This window comes from Myxine glutinosa, chromosome 3 (assembly GCF_964187855.1).
Source record: "Myxine glutinosa chromosome 3, kmMyxGlut1.1, whole genome shotgun sequence".
NCBI lineage: Eukaryota > Metazoa > Chordata > Myxini > Myxiniformes > Myxinidae > Myxine > Myxine glutinosa.
In genome coordinates this window covers 49752018-49779688 of record NC_136263.1, presented here as the reverse complement: position 1 = coordinate 49779688, position 27671 = coordinate 49752018, and the positions used below count along the sequence as shown (strand labels likewise).

General features: G+C 44.5%; 3 protein-coding genes across 5 annotated transcripts in view; 2 read left to right on the top strand and 1 right to left on the bottom strand.

The window, feature by feature from the left end:
- The window catches only part of SNX14 (sorting nexin 14), a 776643-nt gene that overhangs the window by 301431 nt on the left and 447541 nt on the right, over window positions 1-27671 (top strand). The gene's annotated exons all lie outside the window — the stretch shown is intronic.
- ARL13B (ARF like GTPase 13B) overlaps window positions 1-27671 on the bottom strand; it is a 104174-nt gene that overhangs the window by 19493 nt on the left and 57010 nt on the right. Inside the window, exon 5 of the mRNA XM_078774026.1 lies at window positions 5019-5124. Within this exon, the coding sequence (XP_078630152.1) occupies window positions 5019-5124 (106 nt within the window). The remainder of the gene's footprint in view (window positions 1-5018; window positions 5125-27671) is intronic.
- STX11 (syntaxin 11) overlaps window positions 1-27671 on the top strand; it is a 64317-nt gene that overhangs the window by 33374 nt on the left and 3272 nt on the right. Inside the window, exons 1-4 of one of the 3 annotated variants that reach the window (XM_068110910.2) lie at window positions 3142-3213; window positions 20293-20533; window positions 26744-26983; window positions 27344-27613. In XM_068110910.2, coding sequence (XP_067967011.2) covers window positions 3143-3213; window positions 20293-20533; window positions 26744-26983; window positions 27344-27613 — 822 coding nt within the window. In that variant the 5' untranslated portion in view covers window position 3142. Of the gene's footprint in view, window positions 1-3141; window positions 3214-14805; window positions 14949-20292; window positions 20534-26743; window positions 26984-27343; window positions 27614-27671 lie in introns of those variants that run through there. The other 2 variants (XM_078774028.1, XM_078774027.1) reach the window with 2 other exon arrangements.

The window sequence follows — 27671 nt, the reverse complement described above, 5'->3', positions numbered from 1 at the left end:
ACCGCATTCCACAGCATATACATTGCCCTCCATGAGTATTGGAATAGTGAAGTCAAATTTGTTATAATTGCTTTTACTCAATAAATTTGGAATCCAGATCAAAAGGTGAATATGAGGCAAGAGTGCAAGAAGGTCAGCTTTTATTTATTGGTATTTTTATGCATATATGTTTTACCATTGTAGAACAACAGCAATTTTTATGTGCATATAAAACTAACGACACAGTGTGTGTGTGTGTGTGTGTGTGTGTGTGTGTGTGTGTGTGTGTGTGTGTGTGTGTGTGTCTTTAGTGTTTGTGTGTGTGTGTGTGTGTGTGTGTGTGTGTGTGTGTGTGTCGTTAGTGTTTGTGTGTGTATATGTGTTTGTCACGCTACTCCTCCTGCAGTCCTGGGTCGATCACATCCAGACTTGCAACCATAGGTGTAGTTTGGCTTCTCTATTTGGGGGGGGGGGGGGGGGGGGGGAGGGGGGAGGGCAAGGCCTTAATCTTTATTATAATAGAGTAAACGTATATGGTTATGTCGGTTTGTATGTATGTTTAGATGCGACCAAAACGTCTTCTTCTTCTTCAAATATAACTAACACCCTCTTAACTTACGTTTAGACTGCTGAGACCCTTCAGCACTTTGACGACCCTTTAAGTCCCCCGAGACCCTTAAGACCACCAAGACCCCTGAAGCCCCAAAATACCCTTAAAGACCCCAAAGACCCAAAACACCCCAAAGACCAAAACACCCCGAAGACCCAAAACACCCTGAAGACCCAAAACACCCTGAAGACCCAAAACACCCTGAAGACCCAAAACACCCTGAAGACCCCAAAGACCCTTAAATCCCCAGAGGAACAAAAATACCCTTAAGACCCAAAAGGCCCTGAAGACACCGAAGACCCAAAAGACCCTGAAGACCCAAAATAACCCAAAGACACAAAAGACCTGAAGACCCAAAACAACCTGAAGACCCAAAACAACCAAACCAACCAAAAACCAACCCAAAACAACCAAAACCCAAAACAACCAAAAGACCCAAAACAACCTGAAGACCCAAAACAACCTGAAGACCCAAAACAACCTGAAGACCCAAAACACCCTGAAGACCCCAAAGACACTGAAATGGTCAAAGATGCCTATCCCTCTGAAACGACGTGTGGTGAGGCGCGCGGAGTGTGCCGAGTCACACTAGTAACAATAATAACCAGATTTGACTTCACTGTTCCAATACTTATGGGGGCACTGTAGCTGAATGAGAGATTGATTTCATTGATGTATATCAGGCTCTTGAAAGAGCTTGTAAATACCATACAGAAAAAATCCCAGTGTAAAGGAACAGTTATTTAAGATTTTTTTCCAACTAATAATAATGAACAGTATCTTTGGTGGGCAATACCGTTTAATGAACTTCAATATGATCTCACAAAATGAAATGTAGAATGTTGTTGCCTTTGAAAAGGATTATCAAAATCCGTCCAGCCATTGAGGAGAATTTAAATAAAACTTTCTACGGCCATTTTCACACTATTCTGCAGTGTTATGGCCTAGCAAGATGTGCATATTGATTTAGAAAGGTGAAATGAAGAAACTCTTTTTGGAGGGGTGACGCCACAGTAATAGGTCATACACATGCACGATGGACACTTGGAGACCCACTTTGTTTATATCTTCCTTTTTAACCTCATGAAGCTTAATGTGTAAATACATTTTAAAAGGCTCTCAGAAGGGAATGCCAAACGGGTAAATTGATTTGTGGATCAATGTTAAAAATGCATTTTAAGTTTCAGACTCAAAAAAGGAAATTTCAGTATTTAGTCAGGTTCACTATGTCAATAAATTATATTTCGTTCAAAATCATGGTAGATTAGCAAACCTATACATTTTTGGAAAGGTTATAGCATAAGGAAACTAAAAATCAATGTTTACATTTGGAGAGATACCTGTATGGTGGCCATTTAGGATTTTCAAATGGCCACTGTAAAATACATATTTTGTTCTATTTCTGCCTCGAATTACCCTAAAAACTTTTTAAAATATACTAAACCTATATTTTCAGGGACAAGGAATCCAATGAAAGTATCAAATTAGTGCTATGGGGAATGGTAAGACACGAATCAAAGGTTTTGATTTGCAAAATACTGTCTTTATATTCGCGATAAGTTGCATAATCAAATACATGTTATCATTTTGTACAGGCAGTTAATAACATCAAAATGTGTCACAATAATTCATATCACCAAACATACACAGGCAGTCAGCAAAATCATATATACACATGCAGTCAGTATAACTTCACATCTACACAGGCAGTCAATGACAAAATATACACAGGCAGTCAATGGCATCACACATACACGATTACAGAATATGCCATTTAGAGTTCGTCATCACTGTCCTGTGTGTCGTATCCGACAATATAGTCCGCATCGTTTTCACAGTCCGTTCCACACAAGCAAAGGTCGGTCAAATTGATTGGCAAATCGAATTGGTCGGAATGGTCGATCGAATCGAATTCGATGAATCGAATCGATCGAATTGGTCGAATGGTCGAATGGTCGATCGAAGCGATTGGTCGAATGGTCGAATTGGTCGAATGGAATTGGTCGATTGGTCGAATTGGTCGAATTGGTCGAATCGAATTGGTCGGAATTGGCAAATGTAAACATTGATTTTCAGATTTTCCATGTAATAACGTTTCCAAAAATGTATAGGTTTGCTAATCTACCATGATTTTGAACGAAAAAAACATTGTGAACCTGACCAATATTTTATTTATTTTCTTGTTTGTACTCTTCTTCTTTTTGCATATATAGTAATTATAGTATTGTACCGCATATCTCACCTAAATGTTTTAAGCAAAATACCTCTTAGCTGAGTTCCTTCTGCGATCAGGCTAATAACTGAACACCAGAAGGTCCTTGGTAAAACTCCCAATTTCACACTGACAAGATTCCTGTTCATTAGAAGTAGCTGCTGATGGGTAACAAATCCAGATTACAATGTTAGATGCATTATAGCAATCCTAATGAATTTCCATGAGCACACAACAGGCAAGAATACGGAACATTACTAATTCCCTCCAATAGGTTCCACGCACCCCCACTTCACTCCGCCCGCTCTTACACCCACATCCCTCCAAATTTCCTGCTTCCGATGCAATGCCTCATCGTGGCCATTTGGCCTCTTTCCCTTAAGGTAAACCTCCAGTCATTTGGCTTCACCAGGTGAGGTGTCTACTTTTTATGATGATTATATTTGATTGGTATTTTGATGATTACTGAGCCGGTATCCCAATGTTTTGAAAGTTTTTCACCTTCTCCATCCAATACCAGACGATTGTAGACTACTGAAGTTGGACCTGTAACCAACTATGGTATGTGAGAGTACAACTTCCATATGCAGTAGTTCTATCTATACCATTTTTTCCTGCTAGCACAGGGTAATAAATATAATATCTCTCCAGCTTACACAAGAAGGAAAATCATTTTATAAAAGATAAACAGCCATTTCTGAGCTAAGGCAATCCTGCGAAGAACGGATATTCAATATCTCCTGAATATCTTTCATGGCTTGCCGACTTCCCCACCAAACGTTGACAGTTTGTAGCTCTCCACGGAGTCCTCTTATATGTTCTGCCAAAAGAGGCTGGAGTGCCCCAAGCCAGCATCTTGCACCCATATACCTCTTCCGATTACTGTATGCAATTAGGGTGGCCCTTAAACGGGGTGAAAATTTTACAATGTTAATTTGAATGTTCTCATGGCCTATATCTGATCCAGTTTGGATAGAAACACTGCAGTCAAAATTTCGTACAAGTCTGTTTATATTTGGAGGTAGTCCAGGCACCTTCAAGAATCAAGATTTTATATATATTTTATTTTTTGTATATTTTATATTTCTCGTCCATAGATGTGATAATTATTCGTAAGCATGTTTTATCAAACGGTGTTTATATATTTCTGTGATGCATACTGTATTATCTGTGATATGTGTTTTTAGTGTTACGTGACCTCAATCACATGGCCTCTAGGGAGAAATGTTCAAGGGTGCTGGACTACCTCTACATATTTATGAATTTAGCTGACATGTGGCCTGTTTTGGTTTTATGGCAAATGGACCAGTTGTAGAGGGTGAGAGCGTAACATTTCAAACCTTTAAAAATCAGGGCCACCCTAGTATGCATTAATAACCTTTCACATGCATGGGAAGCCTGGTGTTGGCTTAGCGGTTAGGGTGCCAGCTTGGGATCCTAGGATCCTGGGTTCGAATCCTGGTCAATCGCTAAATTAACGCCAGGGGGGTTGACTCAGCCTGTCATCCTTCCGAGGTCGGCAAATTGAGTACCAGCTCCCTGGTAATTCCCTGTGTGTCGCAAGAGGTGACCAACAGAGTTAGCGGCAGGAACGGCTTCCGGCCATAAAACATTGCTTCAAAAAGGGGACCAAGGTGCCCGAAAAAGGCCAACCCCTGCTCTGTGGGGAACTTCAAAAAGGGGACCATGGTGCCCAAAAAAAGGCCAACCCCTGCTCTGCGGGGAACTTCAAAAAGGGGACCATGGTGCCCCAAAAAAGGCCAACCCCTGCTCTGCGGGGGACTTCAAAAAGGGGAACATGGTGCCCAAAAAAAGGCCAACCCCTGCTCTGCGGGGGAAAATGGCCTCTAAAGGTGGTTTACATGCAAGGAAAAACCTATTTTCTTCTTAGCCGATGACTTCCATAATATGCCATACAATACCACATCCCATGTAGCTTCTCTCTCTGATAACCTGGGAAGGATCAGATACTGGTTCAGCACTTGGATTGCCAAAGCATAGCATTGGCTTATGGGTTAACGTGGCTGGCTTAAGATCTTAGGGTCTTGAGTTTGAGCCAGTTTAACCTTCTTCCTTTAATCTAGAAGAGAAGTTCAACATAACCTGATTTTAAGGTGAAACAACATTGCAGTTGTGCAATGATTAAAGTCATGACACTGCGATAACATTGAACAGTTCAGGGTGACAAGGAGAGGTAAACTGCAGACCAAGACTTACGATCTTGCACAGACACTTGTTCTTGTTGACGAGCTGCTCCAGCGAGAGGTGTTCAATAATTTCTGCTTCACAAAGGGCTCTTTCATTGTCCTGCTTGTTGGCGAGTCTGAGGAACAAAGTGAAGAATACCAGGTGAACAATTCCTACTTTAAATACGTTTGCCTCAGTCTGTATAATCAGAGTGTGCACATATCAGAGAGAGAGTGCCTACCTGCAAAACAATGTCGGTCCTACCTGTTATATAGAAAGCTAAGGTTAGAGTATCTTCTCTAAAAAGTCTCTTAGGCTACATATGAGAGCCTACCTGGTCTATTCAGCTGATTGTCTAGGTGGGTATCACTTTTCAGTTCTCCAGACCAAGGCAAAAGCAAAAGCAACACAGATCGGTCAAAACTGGCAAATCTTCAACTCGTTCATCATAATAAGAATCTTCCGATGGTGTATTTCCGAGCTGCCTCTCTCAATAGCAATGATTCTGGTACCATCTGACAGATATTTCCTTGGTGCAGCATCCTTTGCTATTGTAACTTTAATGGTTTGATAGGATTCCACAAAAATTATGCAAAACTGTATTCCTTTGTAAAGAAATAGGAAGGCATCAGAGGGGTGGCGGGACTATGACTGTCAATCAGTCTGATGGGGGCGGGACTATGACTGTCAATCAGCCTGATGGGGGCAGGACTATGACTGTCAATCAGCCTGATGGGGGCGGGACTATGACTGTCAATCAGCCTGATGGGGGCAGGACTATGACTGTCAATCAGCCTGATGGGGGCAGGACTATGACTGTCAATCAGCCTGATGGGGGCGGGACTATGACTGTCAAACAGCCTGATGGGGGCGGGACTATGACTGTCAATCAGCCTGATGGGGGCGGGGCTGTTGGACACATTTGCTCTTGGGCCAATCAGATCTAAATGGGTGTGGTTAACGGTGATTTATCTCGTGCCACGTGAGGAGAATGCTGTCCCTCACGTCATGTGGGGAGAATACTGTCCCTCATGTCATGTGGGGCGAATGCTGTGCCTCATGTCACATGGGGAGAATGCTGTCCCTCATGTCATGTGAGGTGAATGCTGGCCCTCATGTACCGTGAGGTTAATGCTTTCCTTCATGTCACGTGGGGAGAATGCTGTCCCTCGTGTCATGTGAGGAGAATGCTGGGGCTCATGTCACGTGAGGAGAATGCTGTCCATCATGTCACGTGAGGAGAATGCTGTCGCTCATGTCATGTGGGGAGAATGCTGTCGCTCATGTCATGTTGGGAGAATACTGCCCTCATGTCATGTGGGGAGAATGCTGTCGCTTATGTCATGTGGGGAGAATACTGTCCCTCATGTCATGTTGGGAGAATACTGTCCCTCATGTCACGTGGGGAGAATGCTGTCCCTCATGTCATGTGGGGAGAATGCTGTCCCTCATGTCACGTGGGGAGAATGCTGTCCCTCATGTCATGTGGGGACAATGCTGTCCCTCGTGTCATGTGGGGACAATGCTGTCCCTCGTGTCATGTGAGGAGAATGCTGTCCCTCATGTCATGTGAGGTAAATGCTGTCCCTCATGTCTCGTGAGGAGAATGCTGTCCCTCATGTCACATGAGGAGAATGCTGTCCCTCATGTCACGTGAGGCGAATGCTGTCCTTCATGTCATGTGGGGGAGAATGCTGTCCCTCATGTCACGTGTGAAGAATGCTGTCCCTCATGTCACGTGGGGAGAATGGTCCCTCATGTCACGAGGAGAATGCTGTCCCTCATGTCACGTGGGGAGAATGCTGTCCCTCATGTCACGTGGGGAGAATGCTGTCCCTCATGTCATGTGAGGAAAAATGCTGTCCCTCATGTCATGTGAGGAGAATGCTGTCCATAATGTCACGTGAGGAGAATGCTGTCCCTCATGTCACGTGAGGAGAATGCTGTCCCTCATGTCACGTGAGGAGAATGCTGTCCCTCATGTCATGTTGGGAGAATACTACCCTCATGTCATGTTGGGAGAATGCTGTCCATCATGTCATGTTGGGAGAATACTGTCCGTCATGTCATGTTGGGAGAATGCTGTCCCTTATGTCATGTTGGGAGAATACTATCCCTCATGTCATGTTGGGAGAATGCTGTCCATCATGTCATGTTGGGAGAATGGTGTCCCTGTCATGTTGGGAGAATACTGTCCCTGTCATGTTGTGAGAATACTGTCCCTCATGTCATGTTGGGAGAATGCTGCCGCTCATGTCATGTTCGGAGAATGCTGTCCCTCATGTCATGTTGGGAGAATACTGTCCCTGTCATGTTGGGAGAATACTGTCCCTCATGTCATGTTGGGAGAATGCTGCTGCTCATATCATGTTGGGAGAAACTGTCCCTCATGTCATGTTGGGAGAATGCTGCCGCTCATGTCATGTTGGGAGAATGCTGCCGCTCATGTCATGTTGGGAGAATGCTGCCGCTCATGTCATGTTCGGAGAATGCTGTCCATCATGTCATGTTGGGAGAATGGTGTCCCTGTCATGTTGGGAGAATACTGTCCCTCATGTCATGTTGGGAGAATGCTGCCGCTCATGTCATGTTGGGAGAATACTGTCCCTCATGACATGTTGGGAGAATACTGTCCCTCATGTCATGTTGGGAGAATACTGTCCCTCATGTCATGTTGGGAGAATACTGTCCCTCATGTCATGTTGGGAGAATACTGTCCCTCATGTCATGTTGGGAGAATACTGTCCCTCATGTCATGTTGGGAGAATGCTGCCGCTCATGTCATGTTGGGAGAATGCTGCTGCTCATGTCATGTTCGGAGAATGCTGTCCATCATGTCATGTTGGGAGAATGGTGTCCCTGTCATGTTGGGAGAATGTGGCCATCATGTCATGTTGGGAGAATACTGTCCCTCATGTCATGTTGGGAGAATGCTGCCGCTCATGTCATGTTGGGAGAATGCTGCCGCTCATGTCATGCTGGGAGAATGCTGCCGCTCATGTCATGTTGGGAGAATGCTGCCGCTCATGTCATGTTGGGAGAATGCTGCCGCTCATGTCATGTTGGGAGAATGCTGCCGCTCATGTCATGTTGGGAGAATGCTGCCGCTCATGTCATGTTGGGAGAATACTGTCCATCATGTCATGTTGGGAGAATGCTGCCGCTCATGTCATGTTGGGAGAATGCTGCCGCTCATGTCATGTTGGGAGAATGCTGCCGCTCATGTCATGTTGGGAGAATGCTGCCGCTCATGTCATGTTGGGAGAATACTGTCCATCATGTCATGTTGGGAGAATGCTGCCGCTCATGTCATGTTGGGAGAATGCTGCCGCTCATGTCATGTTGGGAGAATGCTGCCGCTCATGTCATGTTGGGAGAATGCTGCCGCTCATGTCATGTTGGGAGAATACTGTCCCTCATGTCATGTTGGGAGAATACTGCCGCTCATGTCATGTTGGGAGAATGCTGCCGCTCATGTCATGTTGGGAGAATGCTGCCGCTCATGTCATGTTGGGAGAATACTGCCGCTCATGTCATGCTGGGAGAATGCTGCCGCTCATGTCATGTTGGGAGAATACTGCCGCTCATGTCATGTTGGGAGAATGCTGCCGCTCATGTCATGTTGGGAGAATGCTGCCGCTCATGTCATGTTGGGAGAATGCTGCCGCTCATGTCATGTTGGGAGAATACTGTCCCTCATGTCATGTTGGGAGAATACTGCCGCTCATGTCATGTTGGGAGAATGCTGCCGCTCATGTCATGTTGGGAGAATGCTGCCGCTCATGTCATGTTGGGAGAATACTGCCGCTCATGTCATGTTGGGAGAATGCTGCCGCTCATGTCATGTTGGGAGAATACTGCCGCTCATGTCATGTTGGGAGAATACTGCCGCTCATGTCATGTTGGGAGAATGCTGCCGCTCATGTCATGTTGGGAGAATGCTGCCGCTCATGTCATGTTGGGAGAATGTTGCCGCTCATGTCATGTTGGGAGAATACTGTCCATCATGTCATGTTGGGAGAATACTGTCCCTCATGTCATGTTGGGAGGATGCTGCCGCTCATGTCATGTTGGGAGAATGCTGCCGCTCATGTCATGTTGGGAGAATGCTGTCCATCATGTCATGTTGGGAGAATGGTGTCCCTGTCATGTTGGGAGAATGCTGCCGCTCATGTCATGTTGGGAGAATGCTGCCGCTCATGTCATGTTGGGAGAATGCTGTCCCTGTCATGTTGGGAGAATGCTGCCGCTCATGTCATGTTGGGAGAATGCTGTCCCTGTCATGTTGGGAGAATGCTGCCGCTCATGTCATGTTGGGAGAATACTGTCCATCATGTCATGTTGGGAGAATGCTGCCGCTCATGTCATGTTGGGAGAATGCTGCCGCTCATGTCATGTTCGGAGAATGCTGTCCATCATGTCATGTTGGGAGAATGGTGTCCCTGTCATGTTGGGAGAATACTGTCCCTGTCATGTTGGGAGAATACTGTCCCTCATGTCATGTTGGGAGAATGCTGTCGCTCATGTCATGTTGGGAGAATGCTGCCGCTCATGTCATGTTGGGAGAATGCTGTCCATCATGTCATGTTGGGAGAATGGTGTCCCTGTCATGTTGGGAGAATACTGTCCCTGTCATGTTGGGAGAATACTGTCCCTGTCATGTTGGGAGAATACTGTCCCTCATGTCATGTGAGGAGAATGCTGTCCCTCATGTCATGTGAGGAGAATGCTGCCGCTCATGTCATGTTGGGAGAATACTGTCCCTCATGTCATGTTGGGAGAATGCTGCCGCTCATGTCATGTTGGGAGAATGCTGTCCCTCATGTCATGTGAGGAGAATGCTGTCCCTCATGTCATGTGAGGAGAATGCTGCCGCTCATGTCATGTTGGGAGAATACTGTCCCTCATGTCATGTTGGGAGAATGCTGCCGCTCATGTCATGTTGGGAGAATACTGTCCCTCATGTCATGTTGGGAGAATGCTGCCGCTCATGTCATGTTGGGAGAATGCTGTCCCTCATGTCATGTGAGGAGAATGCTGTCCCTCATGTCATGTGAGGAGAATGCTGCCGCTCATGTCATGTTGGGAGAATACTGTCCCTCATGTCATGTGTAAGGAGAATGCTGTCCCTCATGTCATGTGAGGAGAATGCTGTCCCTCGTATCATGTGGCGAGAACGAAATGATGTGTGAAATGGTGGAAGAGTGCTGGAGCAAGACCGTGTCAATGAGGTGTGAATTATGGTGTGAATGGGTAATTAACTCTTGAGGTCTGACTCTGCCCTATTTACATTAATTATTATGAGATAAATTGGTCCATTTAACATCGTTTTACAGAACTTTGGTGTTTTTAATGACGTAAGCATGACATTAACCAAAGACCAAAGTGTATTTAGAATGTTAGATCTATAATGTACAGTATTTCCATTGCAATGTGAGCACGTCCATAAAGTTTGTACTACAACATTTGTAAATCAGTAGTAGAACATCTATATATATATTTTTTTTATTATTAAAAAAAATTTTTTTAAATGCAAAAGGATGTCGGGATGTTACTCCAAAAAGTATGCAAACAAGGTAGGGATGATCACAAGAAGTGATCACGTGAAAGCATCCCTATGAAATTTGCTTCCTGGACCACACCCAGCGTTAAATAACACCAGGTACAGCCCACGTGACACTCAAATTTGTCAATGATAAAAAGCAAATGTACATTATAAGTGCCTTGGTTGTAAGATGAGATAGTCGTGATTCTCAGGCAGAGTGAGTACCTCGGGTAAGAATGCTACATTTGAATCAGTTTCAACGTGTGACGGAAAATTTGGAAGAACGTTTGTTTAGTTTGCACTTGGAAAGAAATTTTTTCTCATGGGATTTATCGGTTTCTTTTTGATCAGATCTCATGAGAAATCGCAGCAGATTTGTGTATGTAAGAGTGGTGTCAGTGTTGCAGGTTGCCTTGTCCTTTCAGACAGGATGCTTTCACAAACTCAGCACTGTGTGGTTACCCGGAAAGGAAACGCACGGCTCACTCACATTACGACACAGCAAGATTGTGAGATCATGCAGAGCAAAGTTCCTTTCAAACCGACTGCGACCCATAACTCATACAACCCTTAAAAGCAATCACTCGATCGATTCCTAATTTAGTGCTTGCATTTACGGGGCAAAAATTCAATGCATTTCTGGAAAAAGAAAAGTGAATATTATCCCCCCCCCCCCCCCCCCAAAAAAAAAGCAACTGTAAAAATTTGGAATTTTCAGAGAGATTTTAAAATGAGGATTCATGAAGCTGTACGAATTTTAAAAAGGTGAAGGGTTCCACATTTGGAGAGAATATCTAAAGAATGATCGATCACCGAAAGTGTTCAACCGAGGTAAGGATAATATTTTTTGGATACAAAATCGAGGCTCGTGTAAGAGCAAACATTAATCAAAAAAAAAAAACTGACACACAAAACATATAATAAAGGGAGCGGGAGACAAGATGGGGAGAGAGAGGGAAGCACACAAGTACAACATTTGAGAGCAGGGACATCGGGAGATCTGTGGGAGGGAGAGGGCTTGGAGGGAGGAGGCGTGGGAAGGCGGGCACGGGTGGGAGAGATAAAAACACATGGACACTGCTAGGACTTCCAGGAAAGAAGTTGGTATTTCAAAAAAAGTGGATCTGGGGTGAATTAGCGGAGGTAGAACAGATCAAGGTTTTGGATGGGGGATGATAAGAGATGGTGGTGAACAGCTGTTTAAAAGACCTGGAGGGAGGAGTGGGATTGAAAGGAGTGTGGGAGTTTGTTCCAGAGGCGGGAGAAAAGTGGAATGAAGGAGTGAAGGTGAGCAGAGAGTCTTGATTTTGGCAGTTTAACCATGAGAGGGTTGCAGGCAGATCCTGTGCGACCTGTAGGAATATTTGGGGGATAATGCCATTGTTAGGCCGTCGCTCTCTTGAAGACATTTAAGGTGTGATTTTGGTATTAATGTAAGTAGAAACCACTTAGGTAAAGATTATATAGGTCAATAGTGATATATTTACCTTGCGCTCGCGAAGCGAAAAGCGAGGTTAGGAATTCGGTTGCGTATGTCCGTACGTGTGACGTGTCTGCATTTAAAAAAATCATTTTCTCGGCAACCGTTGGTCCGATTGACACAAATTTTTACCATTGGATCCTGTATAATTATTTTATTCATAATTATAACGTCATAGGTCACGTGGTACAGGTGCCATATTGTAAAAATCGAAAAACGTTGCACCTCTATATCTCCGAAACCGCTCATGGAAGAAATTGAAACGTGGCTCATTGTCAAGTACGTACTCCCCCATGGGGAATAAAATATGTTAATGATGATTTCATTGGTACCTTAACTTTGACGTCATAATTCGACAAGTAGACCCATTAGTATGAATTTTTTTTCTCTGCAATTCTTGGTCCGATTGATATGAAACTTTCACCATAGGAATGCCTCCTCCTGGAGAATATTTTAATGATAATTATGACGTCATAGGTCACATGGTACTGGCGCCATCTTGGAAAAACTTTGAAAAACATCTTGAAGAAAATGCCATCTTGGTACAGGTGATGACGTCATTGGAGCCGTAATTATGACGTCATATTTCGACACGGACAACCCATAGTCTGATCAGACATTTGTTGAAATGAAATTTATTGAGCCTGATCTACGCAACAATTATATTAGAGAACATAAATTTTTGATGGAATCACTCACGTGATGTGGCAGCCATATTGGATCAAAGAAAAAAACCGTTCAAAAACAGAAGAGTTGGCTCGCACCAAGTTGACTGCGCAGGGTAAGTATTCTATGAATACCATCTAGTTAAATCTATTTGTTGGCATAAACTTTAACTCAGGCCAGAATGAAAACATGGAGCACAGCTGTGCAATGTTGGTACCATGTCAGTCAAATTCTCATCATTTCCCTAACAACTCAACATTGTGGTTGCCCATCTCGGTTTGTGACAAGCTAATGTTGTAATTTCAACGCATCTTTGAACCCACAATTATTATACTATACTATCGTGAATTGATGAATAGTATTATCGCTGAAATGCTTTCAAAACCATGCTCATGAGTATAAGCCCTGGAAAACAATGTACTCCATCTCAATTCTCCAAGCCTGGTGTTGGCCTAGCGGTTAAGTTGGCTGGTTTAAGATCTTAGGGTTTTGAGTGGCCTAGCGGTTAAGTTGGCTGGCTTAAGATCTTAGGGTTTTGAGTGGCCTAGCGGTTAAGTTGGCTGGCTTAAGATCTTAGGGTTTTGAGTGGCCAAGCGGTTAAGTTGGCTGGCTTAAGATCTTAGGGTTTTGAGTGGCCTAGCGGTTAAGTTGGCTGGCTTGAGATCTTAGGGTTTTGAGTGGCCTAGCGGTGAAGTTGGCTGGCTTAAGGTCTTAGGGTTTTGAGTGGCCTAGCGGTTAAGTTGGCTGGCTTAAGGTCTTAGGGTTTTGAGTGGCCTAGCAGTTAAGTTGGCTGGCTTGAGATCTTCGGGTTTTGAGTGGCCTAGTGGGTTTTTTTTTTGGTTTTTTTGTGTACTGAATCGAGGCTCGTGAAAGAGCTAAAAGTTGGCTGGCTTAAGATCTTAGGGTTTTGAGTGGCCTAGCGGTTAAGTTGGCTGGCTTAAGGTCTTAGGGTTTTGAGTGGCCTAGCGGTTAAGTTGGCTGGCTTAAGGTCTTAGGGTTTTGAGTGGCCGAGCAGTTAAGTTGGCTGGCTTGAGATCTTCGGGTTTTGAGTGGCCTAGTGGGTTTTTTTTTTTGTTTTTTTTGTGTACTGAATCGAGGCTCGTGAAAGAGCTAAAAGTTGGCTGGCTTAAGATCTTAGGGTTTTGAGTGGCCTAGCGGTTAAGTTGGCTGGCTTAAGATCTGAGGGTTTTGAGTGGCCTAGCGGTTAAGTTGGCTGGCTTAAGATCTTAGGGTTTTGAGTGGCTGAGCAGTTAAGTTGGCTGGCTTAAGATCTCAGGGTTTTGAGTGGCCTAGCGGTTAAGTTGGCTGGCTTAAGATCTTAGGGTTTTGAGTGGCTGAGCGGTTAAGTTGGCTGGCTTAAGATCTCAGGGTTTTGAGTGGCCTAGCGGTTAAGTTGGCTGGCTTAAGATCTTAGGGTTTTGAGTGGCTGAGCGGTTAAGTTGGCTGGCTTAAGATCTCAGGGTTTTGAGTGGCCTAGCGGTTAAGTTGGCTGGCTTAAGATCTTAGGGTTTTGAGTGGCCTAGCGGTTAAGTTGGCTGGCTTAAGATCTTAGGGTTTTGAGTGGCCTAGCGGTTAAGTTGGCTGGCTTGAGATCTTAGGGTTTTGAGTTTGAGCCCCTGCCCTTCCGTTAAATAACACCAGGTGGGTTGACTCAGCCTGTCATCCTTCCGATGTCGGCAAAATGAGTACAAGTTTATTGGAAACGGGGGGCACTGCATCAGTGGCGGGCACTGCACTGCATCTGTGCTCCCAGAAATGGAAAGAAAAAAAAAATTCAATATCTCCCTTGCCAAAGTTTCCTATCATGTTGGAAACGAAATGCATTTTAAGTGCAATTTTGAAGATGGCCAGAAAAACAGACATTGTGACAAGGTGTCACATGCTTTGATGACATCTTGGTCGACAGTGCACAATGTAAATCCCACCCGCTACGAGGCTACTTCAGATGGGTTTGTTGAAGGACGGTGGCTTTGATTAATTAGCACGATGTGGCATGAGCAGTCAAGCAAAGGCGGCTGCTACTTGCTAGAACCTGACAAACCAGTCAAACCACAGTACAACCAGAATGGAACATCGATCAAGAAGAGGCAGCCACAGACCAAAGGGGAGGAGAGAGAAATGCACATGTGGAGCAAAAGGAAAATGTTGAGATGGGTAGAGTTTGAAGGACTACAAACAGGCACAACGTTTTTCTTGCTTCGATGGAAGATCATCCGACGTCAGCACCGACACGAGGCCTCTGAATTAGAAACGCAGGCCTGTCTGACAGGTAAGGCTCAATTATGTAAGTCGAGGTCAACTTTTGAACAATCTCAATATTCAAAATGGAAAGGATATCAGATAATACAGCTCCATTAAACTTTAATTTAGCCTGGGGAACTTTAACCATACACTGTGAATGGTGAATGCAATTCATTGTTTCCCTTTGGTTAATGGATAAACATCAAGGGCCTTCAGACAGTAATAACAGCCAATTCAAATCCTATGCAGACCATTCTTGACATTTGTTTGCGCAGATTTGTGGTAAACCCTTTTCTGGGCCTCACAATCAGTCACAACCCCAGAAAAAGCAAGATATTAAAGTTGACCCTCAAAGTCAGCTGCAGACTGAGCATCCTCTGTCATGCCAAGTTATTCCTTGTTAAATCTGAACTTCTCATGGACTGTAAAGCCTTTGTTTGTCACTCAATGGTGTATCTCTCCCCGATGGGCTGGTGACCCTCGTTTCAAATGTCTCACTCCGGGATGCGATGGATTCTCAACATCATTTTCATCTCCGCAAACAAGCAGAAGCACTGGCATGCTGTTCCTTCATCGAGGACAAGTTGGCATTTATTTCCCTCCTCCCTTTTTTGGCCTTTCTTTCCCTGCTCTTTCACCCCATAACCCAACCCTAGCTGCCCATGATGAATGCTTTCTTCCATTAACCACCTTCATCACCTGAGGATGAAGGAGGATGAGGAGGATGAGAGTCATACCCCAAAAGTCTGCTAGTTGCTACCCCACAAAAAAACAGATCGATCACAATGAAATTGTTGAGGAGGACCTCGTCCTAGAACTTCTTCAGGCACAAAAAGTCTGAATAACCGCAGTGTGTGCGTGATGTTATCAACGCCCTCGAGCCTCAACAAGTAGCATGTCCTGCACCACATTGTGTTCTGAAAGTTGTCACTATTATGTTTATGAACAAAACTATGTGTGATCGGTTATTTTCATCCCTGCAAAGAACCAGAACTTACTTAAGCTACGTTATGTGTTAAACTCAGACTTGGCAATCTTACATTCCCCGGCATTGAAAAGGACTTCTCCGCCTCCGTGTTGTTAGTAACTGTGTCGGTTCCGGTTGCTGATAAGAAGAAGGATTAAAGTCTGTCTCGCTCTGTGTTGACGTTTCCAATCGGGAGAAGTAAACCGCTCGTCATCATTGTTGGATATGTGGTATTGTACTGTTGTACCATCCCTTTCACTTGCCATTCAGAGTGGCTTCCTGATACAGACACAAGGTATATAAGAGTACCAGAAGGAGCCCAGGCACAGCATCCAAAACCAAAATATTATCCGGGGGCACATGTCCTGTCCCCCCACTACCGCTCCCCCAGCTACATGTGCTTTATAGGCTGTCCTCTTGTTGCCAAGCGACATCATCACTAGCTAGACACCATAGAACTTGCGATTTTTGTTATGTATAACTGCCTTAGGTTGCCCTCTGAAACTTGTGCGGAACGCACACACACTTACCAAGATTACCATGCTTATTAACAATCAAATGATTTGACATCAGAGATGTCACCGAGATAAAAACCTGGCAAATCGGGTCGATTTGTAGCATCTCTGCCTGAAATATATATATATTTTATCTAAATAACTGGTTATGTCAACTCTGTAAAGGGGCTTTTGGCCCACCCAGCAATTTAAAGGAAAAAGAAAACCCACAGCCTATGAAGAATTGAATGGAGTACTACCCTAAGTCTGCAACAAACAGGACGGAGCAGACCAAGTGTCACTTTTATCCGTAACTCACGGACTTTGTCAGGCCCTTAGACCCAGCTCTGGCACACGGCTCGGTTTTCTTCCCTTCACAACCATCTTTAAAAGGACCAAGAAACAATGAGCATGCCAACATCATCGATATTCTGCTCAATCTGAGTTTGCAATGTATTTCTGGGATGGTGATGTGTTTTCACCACTGTTAAGTTCTCTTGTTTTTTTCTTCTGATGTGTGTTAAATTCCCACCAATCTGATCATGTGTGTTAAATAACAATCTGAAGAATAAATTTGATCTCATCGGCAAATTCCTGGTACGTACTGTCAAATTGTCAGGGGGAGGGGGTGGGGAGGACAACAAAGCACAGAAAGAGCAGAGGATGCAAGACGAGAAATGAGGAGGTATAAGACAGAGAGACCACTGACCTGTCTGCGATGGGAAAGCGATAGGCCCACAGACAGCTTCGCAGGACATTCCAATAATCTTGAAGTCCTTGCTTTCTTTGTCCTAACGCTGAGCAAGGTGTGAGGCAGGTTAGTCAGTTGAGAGAAAAGAAAGCCCAGGTCTCTTTATTGTTTGATCAGAAACCTCCCTTTCCATTACAACCACGGGCAGGCCATTAACTGCCGGAACAAGGATCAATTTGAGACTGGTCATTAGATTACGAGTAGCATATCACATTTGAGTGCTGAAAGATTGCTTTACGCACTTTCCGCACAATGGGAAGGGGGTATGTTGCTTTCTTTCTTTTTTTAATAATTTTTTTTTAAAGTCATTTTTAATCAATTTGTGAAAATTTCTAAAAAAAAGATTCCACTTTGACATTATGGTGTATTATGTGTAGATCAGTGACAAAAAAAATCCCACTTTAATCGATTTAAAATTCAGGCTGTAACACAACAAAATGTGAAAAAAGTCAAGGGGTGCGAATACGTTCTTAAGGCCCTGTAAGTGCAGTTGTTCATATGCAACCACCCATACACACCATATCACATCATTCAATGGCAATTGCAAACCCAGATTGAGCAATTTTTTGATAATTATGACATGCTAAACGGTTTCTTGCTCTGGAAGAAAATTGCGAAAGGACTAAAACTAAACCTCATGCCTGAGCTGGAAAGACAAGGGTAGAGGAAGTCGGTGTGTTAAATCACCGAAGACCAGGTCTGCTCTATCCTGTCTTATGCAAAACCGGCAAAGTATTACTGGTGCAATTCTTAATCAACAGTACTTTTGTCCTTGAATAGTGGATCGTGTGTGTGTGTGTGTGTGTGTGTGTGTGTGTGTGTGTGTGTGTGTGTGTGTGTGTGTGTGTGTGTGTGCGTGTGTGTGTGTGTGTGTGTGTGTGTGTGTGTGTGTGTGTGTGTGTATTTCTAACAGGATGGCACGTAAGTGGCACAATTATTCTTGAACTGTCTACCCGGGTAATTTGATTCTCGGCCTGACTATAGACTGGCACAATCTGCATTTCACAAGCTGGGTGTTGCATCACAAAGTGTGCCATCCATCAGATGAATATTAATTTGGGTCTTCCATCTGCTAGCATTAGTTGGTGGACGTTAAAAATCCCACAGTCTCCTTCACAAAAAGTACGGGAGTTATCGCCGGCATCCTGAACAAATTCCAAATTCCTACCCCAACTCTCACCAAACTGCACTCGGCAAGTGTTTCAATCATATTCCAGTACACCTCGGAATGTGAGTTGAATGAGGTGGTCTTGCTGCAGTGGACTGGTTACCACCTGCTTGAGTAAACGAATACGTGATCGCAAAATTACATAAATACTGTCATCAATTTCTGATACTCTTTGTTTTGCATCAGGAATTTAAATAATGGCATCACACAACAAAATGTGAAAAACGTCAAGGGGTGTGAATACTTTCTGATAAAGGCATTATACTTAAACAGTGTTAAGGAGACTTCAGAAGAAAGGCCTCTGTGCTGGGATAAAATGTCGATTTACTACTGAATGAAGTTGCATTAAAAAGAATAGAGATTATATATAATAATGTGCCATGAATTGAGTTCGTCAATGATACTGTCTTTCTGTAGGTGGGGTGACAGAACTTTGGGATTACCATCATAAGGTGTGGCCATGACATCTGGAATGTCAATAAGCTGTGCAATACAACTGTCAAACAGAAAGTACATAAAATTGAAGAATTGCAGATGGGCCACCAAACCTAGCATCCCCATTCAAGAAGCAGCCATCTCACATGACAAACAGATTGGCAGCAGGAGTCGGATCAAATCCCACAGGAAATCCAGGAATTGGAAAACTCTACCCAAATGCAATACATATGTTTTTGAAGTCAGCTAAACAAGTGTGTAGCCTTTTGCAGGCTGCGAGAGTTAATCTCAACCACTACCAACCACTACCTTCATCACTATGTTACAACACCAATAGTAAGAGGAACAGCATTACGTAATATAAAGATGCAAGGGCAATATTTTTGACATTGGTAAAAGTAGATGTAGGAAAAGGATGGCATATTTCAGGGGATGGAGAAGACATGATGAGAATAAGATAACCTTAACTACGAGCAGATAGCCGCTCACACAGTCATCGGTGATGGCACACATCTCTGATAAAACTAGAGTTTATAGAACACATTACCCTGCGCTATCTCGATAAACAAGGACGTGGGCGGGGGTCGACAAGCGGCAAATTTGATTGGTCATGATTATATAAAATGCCGTCATATTTTGTCCAAATACTGCTAAACAGAAGGGTTTTGAAAGTGCTAAAAAGGAGATTTGCAGTCTACATGTTCAAGTATATAATTAAATTGAAATAAAATAAAGATTTTAAATGTTGTAGAAAAAAGAATTCAGAAGTTTACCGCCATCGAGGCAGCGTCTTTTACACCACCTTATGCAATACATTACATTCGTTATTTGTGTCTGTTGTTTGTGTCTTTTATGATGTCTTTAAAAACGGAAAGTTTCCTGTTTGGGCAGGCAGAGTAAAACATATATGTCGCTCCTCTCTGCGCATGCCAGATCAGGTTGAATTCAGAGCCAAAGTACAGTAGTGCTGAACTACAGATTCATTTTCCAATTTGTGTTGCGATTCATGTTCAAAATATATAATTCAATTGAAATCAAGTTGTTCCTCGATCAGCTTTTGGCCTCGCATATGTGGGGTGATAATTATTGTTCTAAGTATTTAGAACCCTGGTGTTGGGCTAGCGGCTGGGGTGCCGGCTTAGGATCCTAGGATCCTGGGTTCGTAATCCCGGTCGATCGCTGAATTAACGCCAGGGGGGTTGACTCAGCCTGTCATCCTTCCGAGGTCGGCTAATTGAGTACCAGTTCACTGGTAATTCCCTGTTTGTCGTTAAAGGCGGCAAAAATGGTTGGCGTCAGGAAGGGCATCCGGCCGTAAAACATTGCTTCAAAAAGGGGACCGAAAAAACAACAACAACCACGGTTCCCGAAAAAGGCCAACCCCCGCTTTGCGGGGAAAAATGGCCTCTAAAGGTGGTTTTTTTTTTTAAAGTATTTAAAATAAAAATACCAGACATCTGAGAAGAAATGCAATTGTGAAAATCTGTAGGTTTGTTCAAGAGAATTTATATTGTCATTTTGCTGCTTTGCATGACCAGCTCTGTGTCGATCTTGCAGAGCCATCATGAGGGACCGACTGAAGGAGCTGCATGACCTTGTAGAGAACAATGACGACAGCAATGGTGATGCGTTCATGGAAATCGATGACAAAAAAGAACTGGGGATCAATGACAAGGAAGAGCTTGAGTTACCATCGATTGCGGCAACCTTCCACAACTACGAGAAAGAACCAATCATGGAGGCATTCCACAAGGAGGTGGACTCTCTTTATGAAGATATAGCAAAGCTGCACAAAGAAGTGAGAATAAAGTGTTAAATGCTTGTTAATCTCACCTTATAACCCCCTTTTTGATGTAGGGAGCTCGCTATCTGTTTTGTTAACTCACTATTGACTAGCAATATTTTTGACAGTACTGCTCACTATTGACAGTACTGCAAACAGACAGACAAACAGACAGACAAACAGACAGACAGACAGACAAACCAACCGATCAACATACTTGCCGGAATCTTTTCCGGCAAGTAACAAACGGACTCAAATGCAATACCCTCTCCTCTGGTGAGGGTAACTAGAACAACACTCATCGCCGTCACGACATCGACTGATATGCCTCCGCCCACATTATTACATCTTTATAACTAGCAACGATGCCCGCCCTATGGGCGGGGCTTCAATTGGGAAGCCCAAATGAAAAGGCAAAATATCAGAAATTGAAGGCTTTTTTATTTTAAACGATTCATATAAACATCCGTTGAATCATATCACACGCAAATCATCAAAATCTAAACAGTACATGGCGCCCATTTTGAAAAAGGATTGAATTCTGCAAAATGGAAGCGGCCACTACACGTCTTTCTCAGTCACAAGTTTATGGACCCGACTGGGCCATTGTACATAGTTTGCTTTTCTGGTGGTCGTGGCGGATTTTTGACCGTTGGGTCTGCCCTCTGCTCGGTCCCGGCTCTGCTCCTGGCTTCGCCTGCCCGGCTCCTCCACTGTTTCCTCAGGCCCGCTCCCGTTGTTTGCGGCGGTGGCTGTTTGCCGCTGTGGTCTTGATTAGCGGCTGCAGTCGTTTGCCGCTGCGTTTGCCGCTTTGCCTCCTCGACCTTGGCCTCGTACTCGTCCCTTCGCTCCTGCCTGGCATGGCTCTGAGGTACTCCGCCGCAAGGCTTCTTCTGCTCAATACCCGCTCCACCCCATCATGCATCTCTGCCATCAAATCAAATGGACTCCTCCGACGACCCAGGTACATTCACCGTGGCTCCGGTCGTAAGTTTGTTTATTTGCAATCAGGTCACTCCATCCCCGGCCTCTGGTCGGCTCAGCGCACTCTCACTCTTCGTCCCAGCGCACCTGGTCACAGCAACGCACACGATCGCACCTCCTGCCTACGAACCCTGGCTAAATCACCTGAATTCATCCCTGCTGTTCAAAACAACATCAAGCTCACCCTGTTCAACACCCCGTCCCTCAACAACAAATGCCTCATCCTGAACGAATACATCCTGGATAACAAACTGGACTTTCTCTGTCTCACCGAAACCTGGCAACAACCTCTGGACTACTACACACTTAACCTCACCACACCCAATGGATATTCCTACGTCAATAAACCACGCTCGGAGGGCCGAGGTGGTGGAATTGCCGTTATCCACCGTCAAGACATCAAGACCAACCTCATCTCCATCTCATCTGCTCCATCATTTGAACACCTGGCTTTAAAACTCTCTGGTCGCACGCAGTCAGTCATGGCTGTCGTCTACCGCCCTCCCAAACCACACCCATCATTCCTGTCTGACTTCTCCTACTTTCTGACCCAGCTATGTTCCCTCTCCCCCTCAATCCTCCTCCTTGGTGATTTCAATATCCACATGGACTCCACTGACTCCACAATAACCACTGACTTCACTGATTTACTCACCTGCTTTAACCTCACTCAACATGTCGACTTTCCTACCCATATCCGTGGTCACATTTTGGACCTTGTCTGCTCCACTGGATTAAATTTGCACCATCTCTATGGCTCTGACCTCACCCTCTCTGACCACTTAGCCATCACTCTGACCATCAACATCCCCGCCCCAACACCAAGGCATTATCGCACAATCAACTTCCGTAAGCTAAACGCTCTTTCACCTACCTCATTCTCATCCACCCTCTCTGAAAAAATGTCCACTTCTCCCTTCATTGACCTCCACACCCCTTCTGACCTCACTGACTACTACAACCACACTCTCTCCTCCTGCCTTGACCAGCTTGCGCCTGTAAAAACCAAAACAGTTTCTTTCACCCATTCTGCTCCCTGGTTTACCCCTGAACTCCACCTGATGAAAACTCGTGCTCGCCAACTTGAAAGACTCCGCAATAAAACGGGTCTCACAGTTCACTCCCAAGCCTACAAGGACCACCTACAACACTACAAAGATGCCCTCTCCCGCGCCCGCTCTGCCTACTACTCTCAAATTATCCACTCTGGCTCCGGAAACCCAAAAGCACTCTTCTCGACAATAAACAAACTCCTCCGCCCCCTGAACACCACCACCCAGTCATTCACAGTAGACAACTGCATCTCCTTCCTCTCTTTCTTCCAACGCAAAATTGACAACATCTACAACAGCTTGACCACCGCCGCACCCGCTCCCCCTCCAACCACCTGCCCCCCCTTGTCCTGCCATCCCCTGTCTCGGTTCTCCCCAATCTCCCCTACTGACCTCTCTGAACTCCTCATATGAATGAAAACTGCCACCTGCACTCTTGACCCCATCCCCTCCAGCTTTGTCAAAGCCTCCCTCCCTGCTCTCTCTCCACTTATCATTGCAACAATAAACTCCTCCCTGTCTACAGGCATCGTCCCACCTTCCCTCAAAATTGCTGCTGTTACCCCCATTCTAAAAAAACCTGGTCTAAACCCTGACACCCTAAACAACTTCAGACCCATCTTCAACCTACCCTTTCTGTCAAAAGTTTTGGAACACGCTGTAGCCACTCAACTCAAACATCATCTCTCTGCCAATAACCTGTATGAAACATTCCAATCCGGATTCCGGTCCAACCACAGTACTGAAACTGCTCTCCTCAAAATCACCAACGACCTTCTCCTCTCCTCTGACGCTGGCAACCTCAACATTCTCGTCCTCCTCGACCTCAGCGCTGCCTTTGACACCATCGATCACACTATCCTCCTCACCCGACTTGAATCCACCTTTAACGTTACCGGCACTGCCCTCTCTTGGATTAAATCATACCTCTATGACAGATGCCAGTTCATCTCCATCAATAACTGCAAATCCCCCACTGCTCCCCTCCCCCAAGGTGTCCCCCAAGGTTCAGTTCTTGGCCCCCTCCTCTTCATCCTTTACCTGTCCCCGCTTGGTCACTTAATCCGCCGTCATGGTCTCCAATTCCACTGCTTCGCCGATGACATCCAGCTTTTCATCTCCACCAAGTTCGTCTCCACCGACACCCACTCTATCCTGACAAACTGCATCACTGAAATAAAATCCTGGCTTCAAATCAACTTCCTCAAGCTTAACTGTGATAAATCTGAAATAATCATCATTGGCCCAAAAACGCTCACAAAATCCACCCATAACTTTGCCCTCAACATCGACGGTATCCCAGTATCCACCTCCCCTCACATCCGGAATCTTGGCGTCATCTTTGACCAAACCCTTTCCTTCGACAAATACACTAAACAGATCACAAAGTCAGCCTTCTTTCACCTGAAAAACATTGCCCGTCTCCGCTCATCCCTCTCCTCCACGGCTGCAGAAACCCTCATCCACGCCTTCATCACCTCCCGTCTGGACTACTGCAATAGCCTCCTCTATGGTTCACCCTCAAAAATCACCAATAAACTCCAATACATTCAGAACTCCGCTGCCCGTCTACTCACCCATTCCCGGACCCGTGACCACATCACCCCCGTCCTTTACAAGCTTCACTGGCTCCCCATCCCCCAGAGAATCCAGTACAAAATCCTCCTCTTGACATACAAAGCCCTCCATAACCTGGCCCCATCGTACCTGGCTGACCTCCTCTCCAGACACACTCCCACCCGCAACCTCCGCTCTGCTGGTACAAACCTCCTGACCCCCTCCATCCGGACCAAATTCAGATCCTGGGGGGACAGGGCCTTCTCCATCGCTGCGCCCACCCTCTGGAACTCACTACCTCACACCATCAGAGACTCCTCCTCACTCACCACATTCAAAACATCACTAAAGACCCACCTGTTCAACACTGCATTCAACATTCAACCCACAGCATTTAACCCCTGACTATCTCTTCTCCTTCTCCCTCCTTTTGCTTTAAATATTTCCCTATTGATTCTTGTCTTTTTTGAAATTGTTGTTTTCATGTATTGTTATGCATTATGTTTGCCACTCTGTCAAAGCGCCTTTGGGCTTCTGGAAAAGCGCTATACAAAATAAATGAATTATTATTATTATTATTATGTGTGAAGAGTGCGTGCCGAATCTGTAACACGGAAGCGGCCGCTACACCTGTTGCTCAGTCGCTGTGCACACGCTGCCATGTTACTTCGGAGCCGCACGTTTATATAGGAAGAGTTCGTCAGGAGTCGATCTACTCTCTCCTGGTACGTTGAATAAACAGTATTTGTAGAATTTCAACAAAAGCCACATCACTGTTCATATCGGTAAATATTATTCCATAGTGTTTGGAAAAACTGAAAAATTGGAAAAACAATATAGCCCATTTTACTCCCAGGGGTCCCAGGAATACACACCCAAAATATCGTTGCGATCGGTTGAGCCGTTTTTGCGGTACCTTCGAACGGACAGACGGACATTTGGTGAATTATAGTAAGATACTTGTATCAAGTTTGATTTAAATCCATTCAGCTGTTCACAAGTTATCACATTTTTACCTGACATGACCTCTGACATTTGGCCTTTGACCTCAGGACCCCAAAATCGAATCACTTTATCTTTACATCATTATACATTTTGTACCAAGTTTGAATTAGATCACTTCAGCCGTTCCCAAGTTATAGACCTATTACAGACTTTGACTTTTGACCTTTGCCCCCAAAATCTAATCATTTCATCTTTACATCATTATACACACCTGTACCAAGTTTGAATTCGATCACTTCAGCCGTCTCAAGTTATCGACATATTACAGACTTTGACCTTTGACCTTCCACCTCTTGACTCCAAAATCAAATCAGTTCATCTTTACATCATTCTACATACCCCCACCGGGTAGAACAGTTTACGTTTTGTATCTCACCGATAGGCCGGTCTGGTTCTTGTCACCTAATCAACTCATCCACCAAGTTTTGTCAGAACTCGTCCAAAACGTTTCGAAATACCGTGCTATATACGATATGATTTTAGCCGTCTCACTCCATGGTGAAGAATCACTTTAAAAAAAATTCAGATCTGTATTTTCGCCAAAAATCGAATGCCTTATTCCTTGTCACACACGCAAGCTGTCCACCAGGTTTCGTCCGAATCCATCCTCAACTTTTTGAGATATCCTGCTTACAGCACTGATGAAAACATAACCTCCGTCTACCTTCAGTGGTAGAAGTAAGGACAAAATTAACGTATAAAATAATCTTCACCAATCTGCACATTATTTTCTGATAAAACAAGCCTTCTGCACATCATAAGTAATGGAATTGATCATTGCACTCGACCATGATGCTTATCATCGTTTCCTATAAATTCTGATCATGAGTTTTCCACCCTGGAAATTCTGCTTCTACTATGTCAATAATGGACGTATGCCATTGATCTCAAGCAACAGGCCAGGGCCTCTCAACAGATGATTCAATCACGTGCATTCATTATTGTCAGACACCCCAACATGCTTTTCCACTCAGCCACCTAATGGTATCCGTAGATCCCTCCTGGAGCGGCTATCAGTTTGGATGGTGTTCTCTCATGCTTGTCAATTTGACTGGCATCCCTCAGGGTCATGTTCTGGACAAATCCTGTTCTTGGCCTACTCATGCATCAATAACCTATATTTGTGACCGGAAAATCAATTGCATCTTTTTTGCAGTACCTCCACCCTTTGTGCAGGATTGCTCCTCACCCCTCTGTCAGACAGACTGCAGAAGCCTCGCCCTACATGTGTATTTCAGTGCCGGAAAGTCTCATGCCCTCACTTTGTCCTTCCATAAGAATGTGCTCGCTAATCCCCATATTAGGAAGCTGATGATGGTGAAGATTTGACTGGCAAAGTATACTCATGATAAAAATGATGAACAAGTGATGAATTTGACTAATCAAGTTTACCAGGTTTTCCTAGAAATTAGATTTTGACATTTTGAGTGCCAAGGAGAACCCGAGATAAATGTCCTTCATTAGTTGTACTCTTTCAGGTATTTCTTCTAGAGTAGTCTCATATTCTCAAACATATCTGAAGACCATTGTAACGAATCACAAAAGAATAAGAAATAACTAAATAAACAATCAAATTGAATGTTCTTGTTTATCTGTCTTCCTACCACCCTTGTATTCATTTACCTAGGTGCTGGAACTGTCCAAACATAACGCACGCATCCTGCACTCAGTCCGGCGCCTTAGTAGCATCAAGCGTGACGCCACAAGCATAGCTAAGGATGTACGAGGCCGTGCTCAGCGCATCCATCGACGCATCAAGAAACTAGAGGAGGACAAGAAGGCATCAGTAAACCATCGCAGTTTGGGCTCTGTGGAGGCTCGTATTATAGAGTTGCAAACTGCCTCCCTCACCAGACGCTTCCAGGAGGTGAGGGTTCCGGCTTTGCTTTGGAGTCGTTTTGCACGCCAGTTGGTTGAGAGGAGTATATGTGGAGATGGTGAGAGAAATATCTAATAGGCGTTTATCAAATGCAAAAACATGAACCAACCAATCATCTTTGGTTTGGTGGTATTGGCATCAAATAATTTTAAATCGTCTGTATCCGTTTTCTCTTCTGAGATAAGAAAGCCCATAATCTGGGAAGACTCTTACAGAAATGTGCTATAATTACACACTAAGGAAAGGGAAATTAAGTCTAATTGAAAATGAGTGGAGTTTGAGCACAGGTGCTATAAATATCAGCAAGCTTGATGGTTCTCAAAACTGGAAATCGATGTTGGTGTACAGGTGATGCTAGAGTACAGTCAGGCAGAGACTACGCAGCGAGACAACTGCCGGCAGCGCATCATGCGCCAGATGGAGATCTTGGGCGATGGTCCGGTCAGCGAGGAGAATCTTGACGAGCATCTCGAGAAAGGGAACTGGGACCTTTTCACGGGGAACCTCATTTTGGAAACCAAGGCAGCGAAAGAAGCATTTGATGAGATCGAGAAGCGCCACCAGGAATTGCTGCAGTTAGAGCAGCGCATCACCCAGGTGCACGAACTCTTTGGCCAGGTGAGTCGAAAAGGGCGAGCATCACTTATGAACTTGGACATTGTCGAGCACTTGTTAT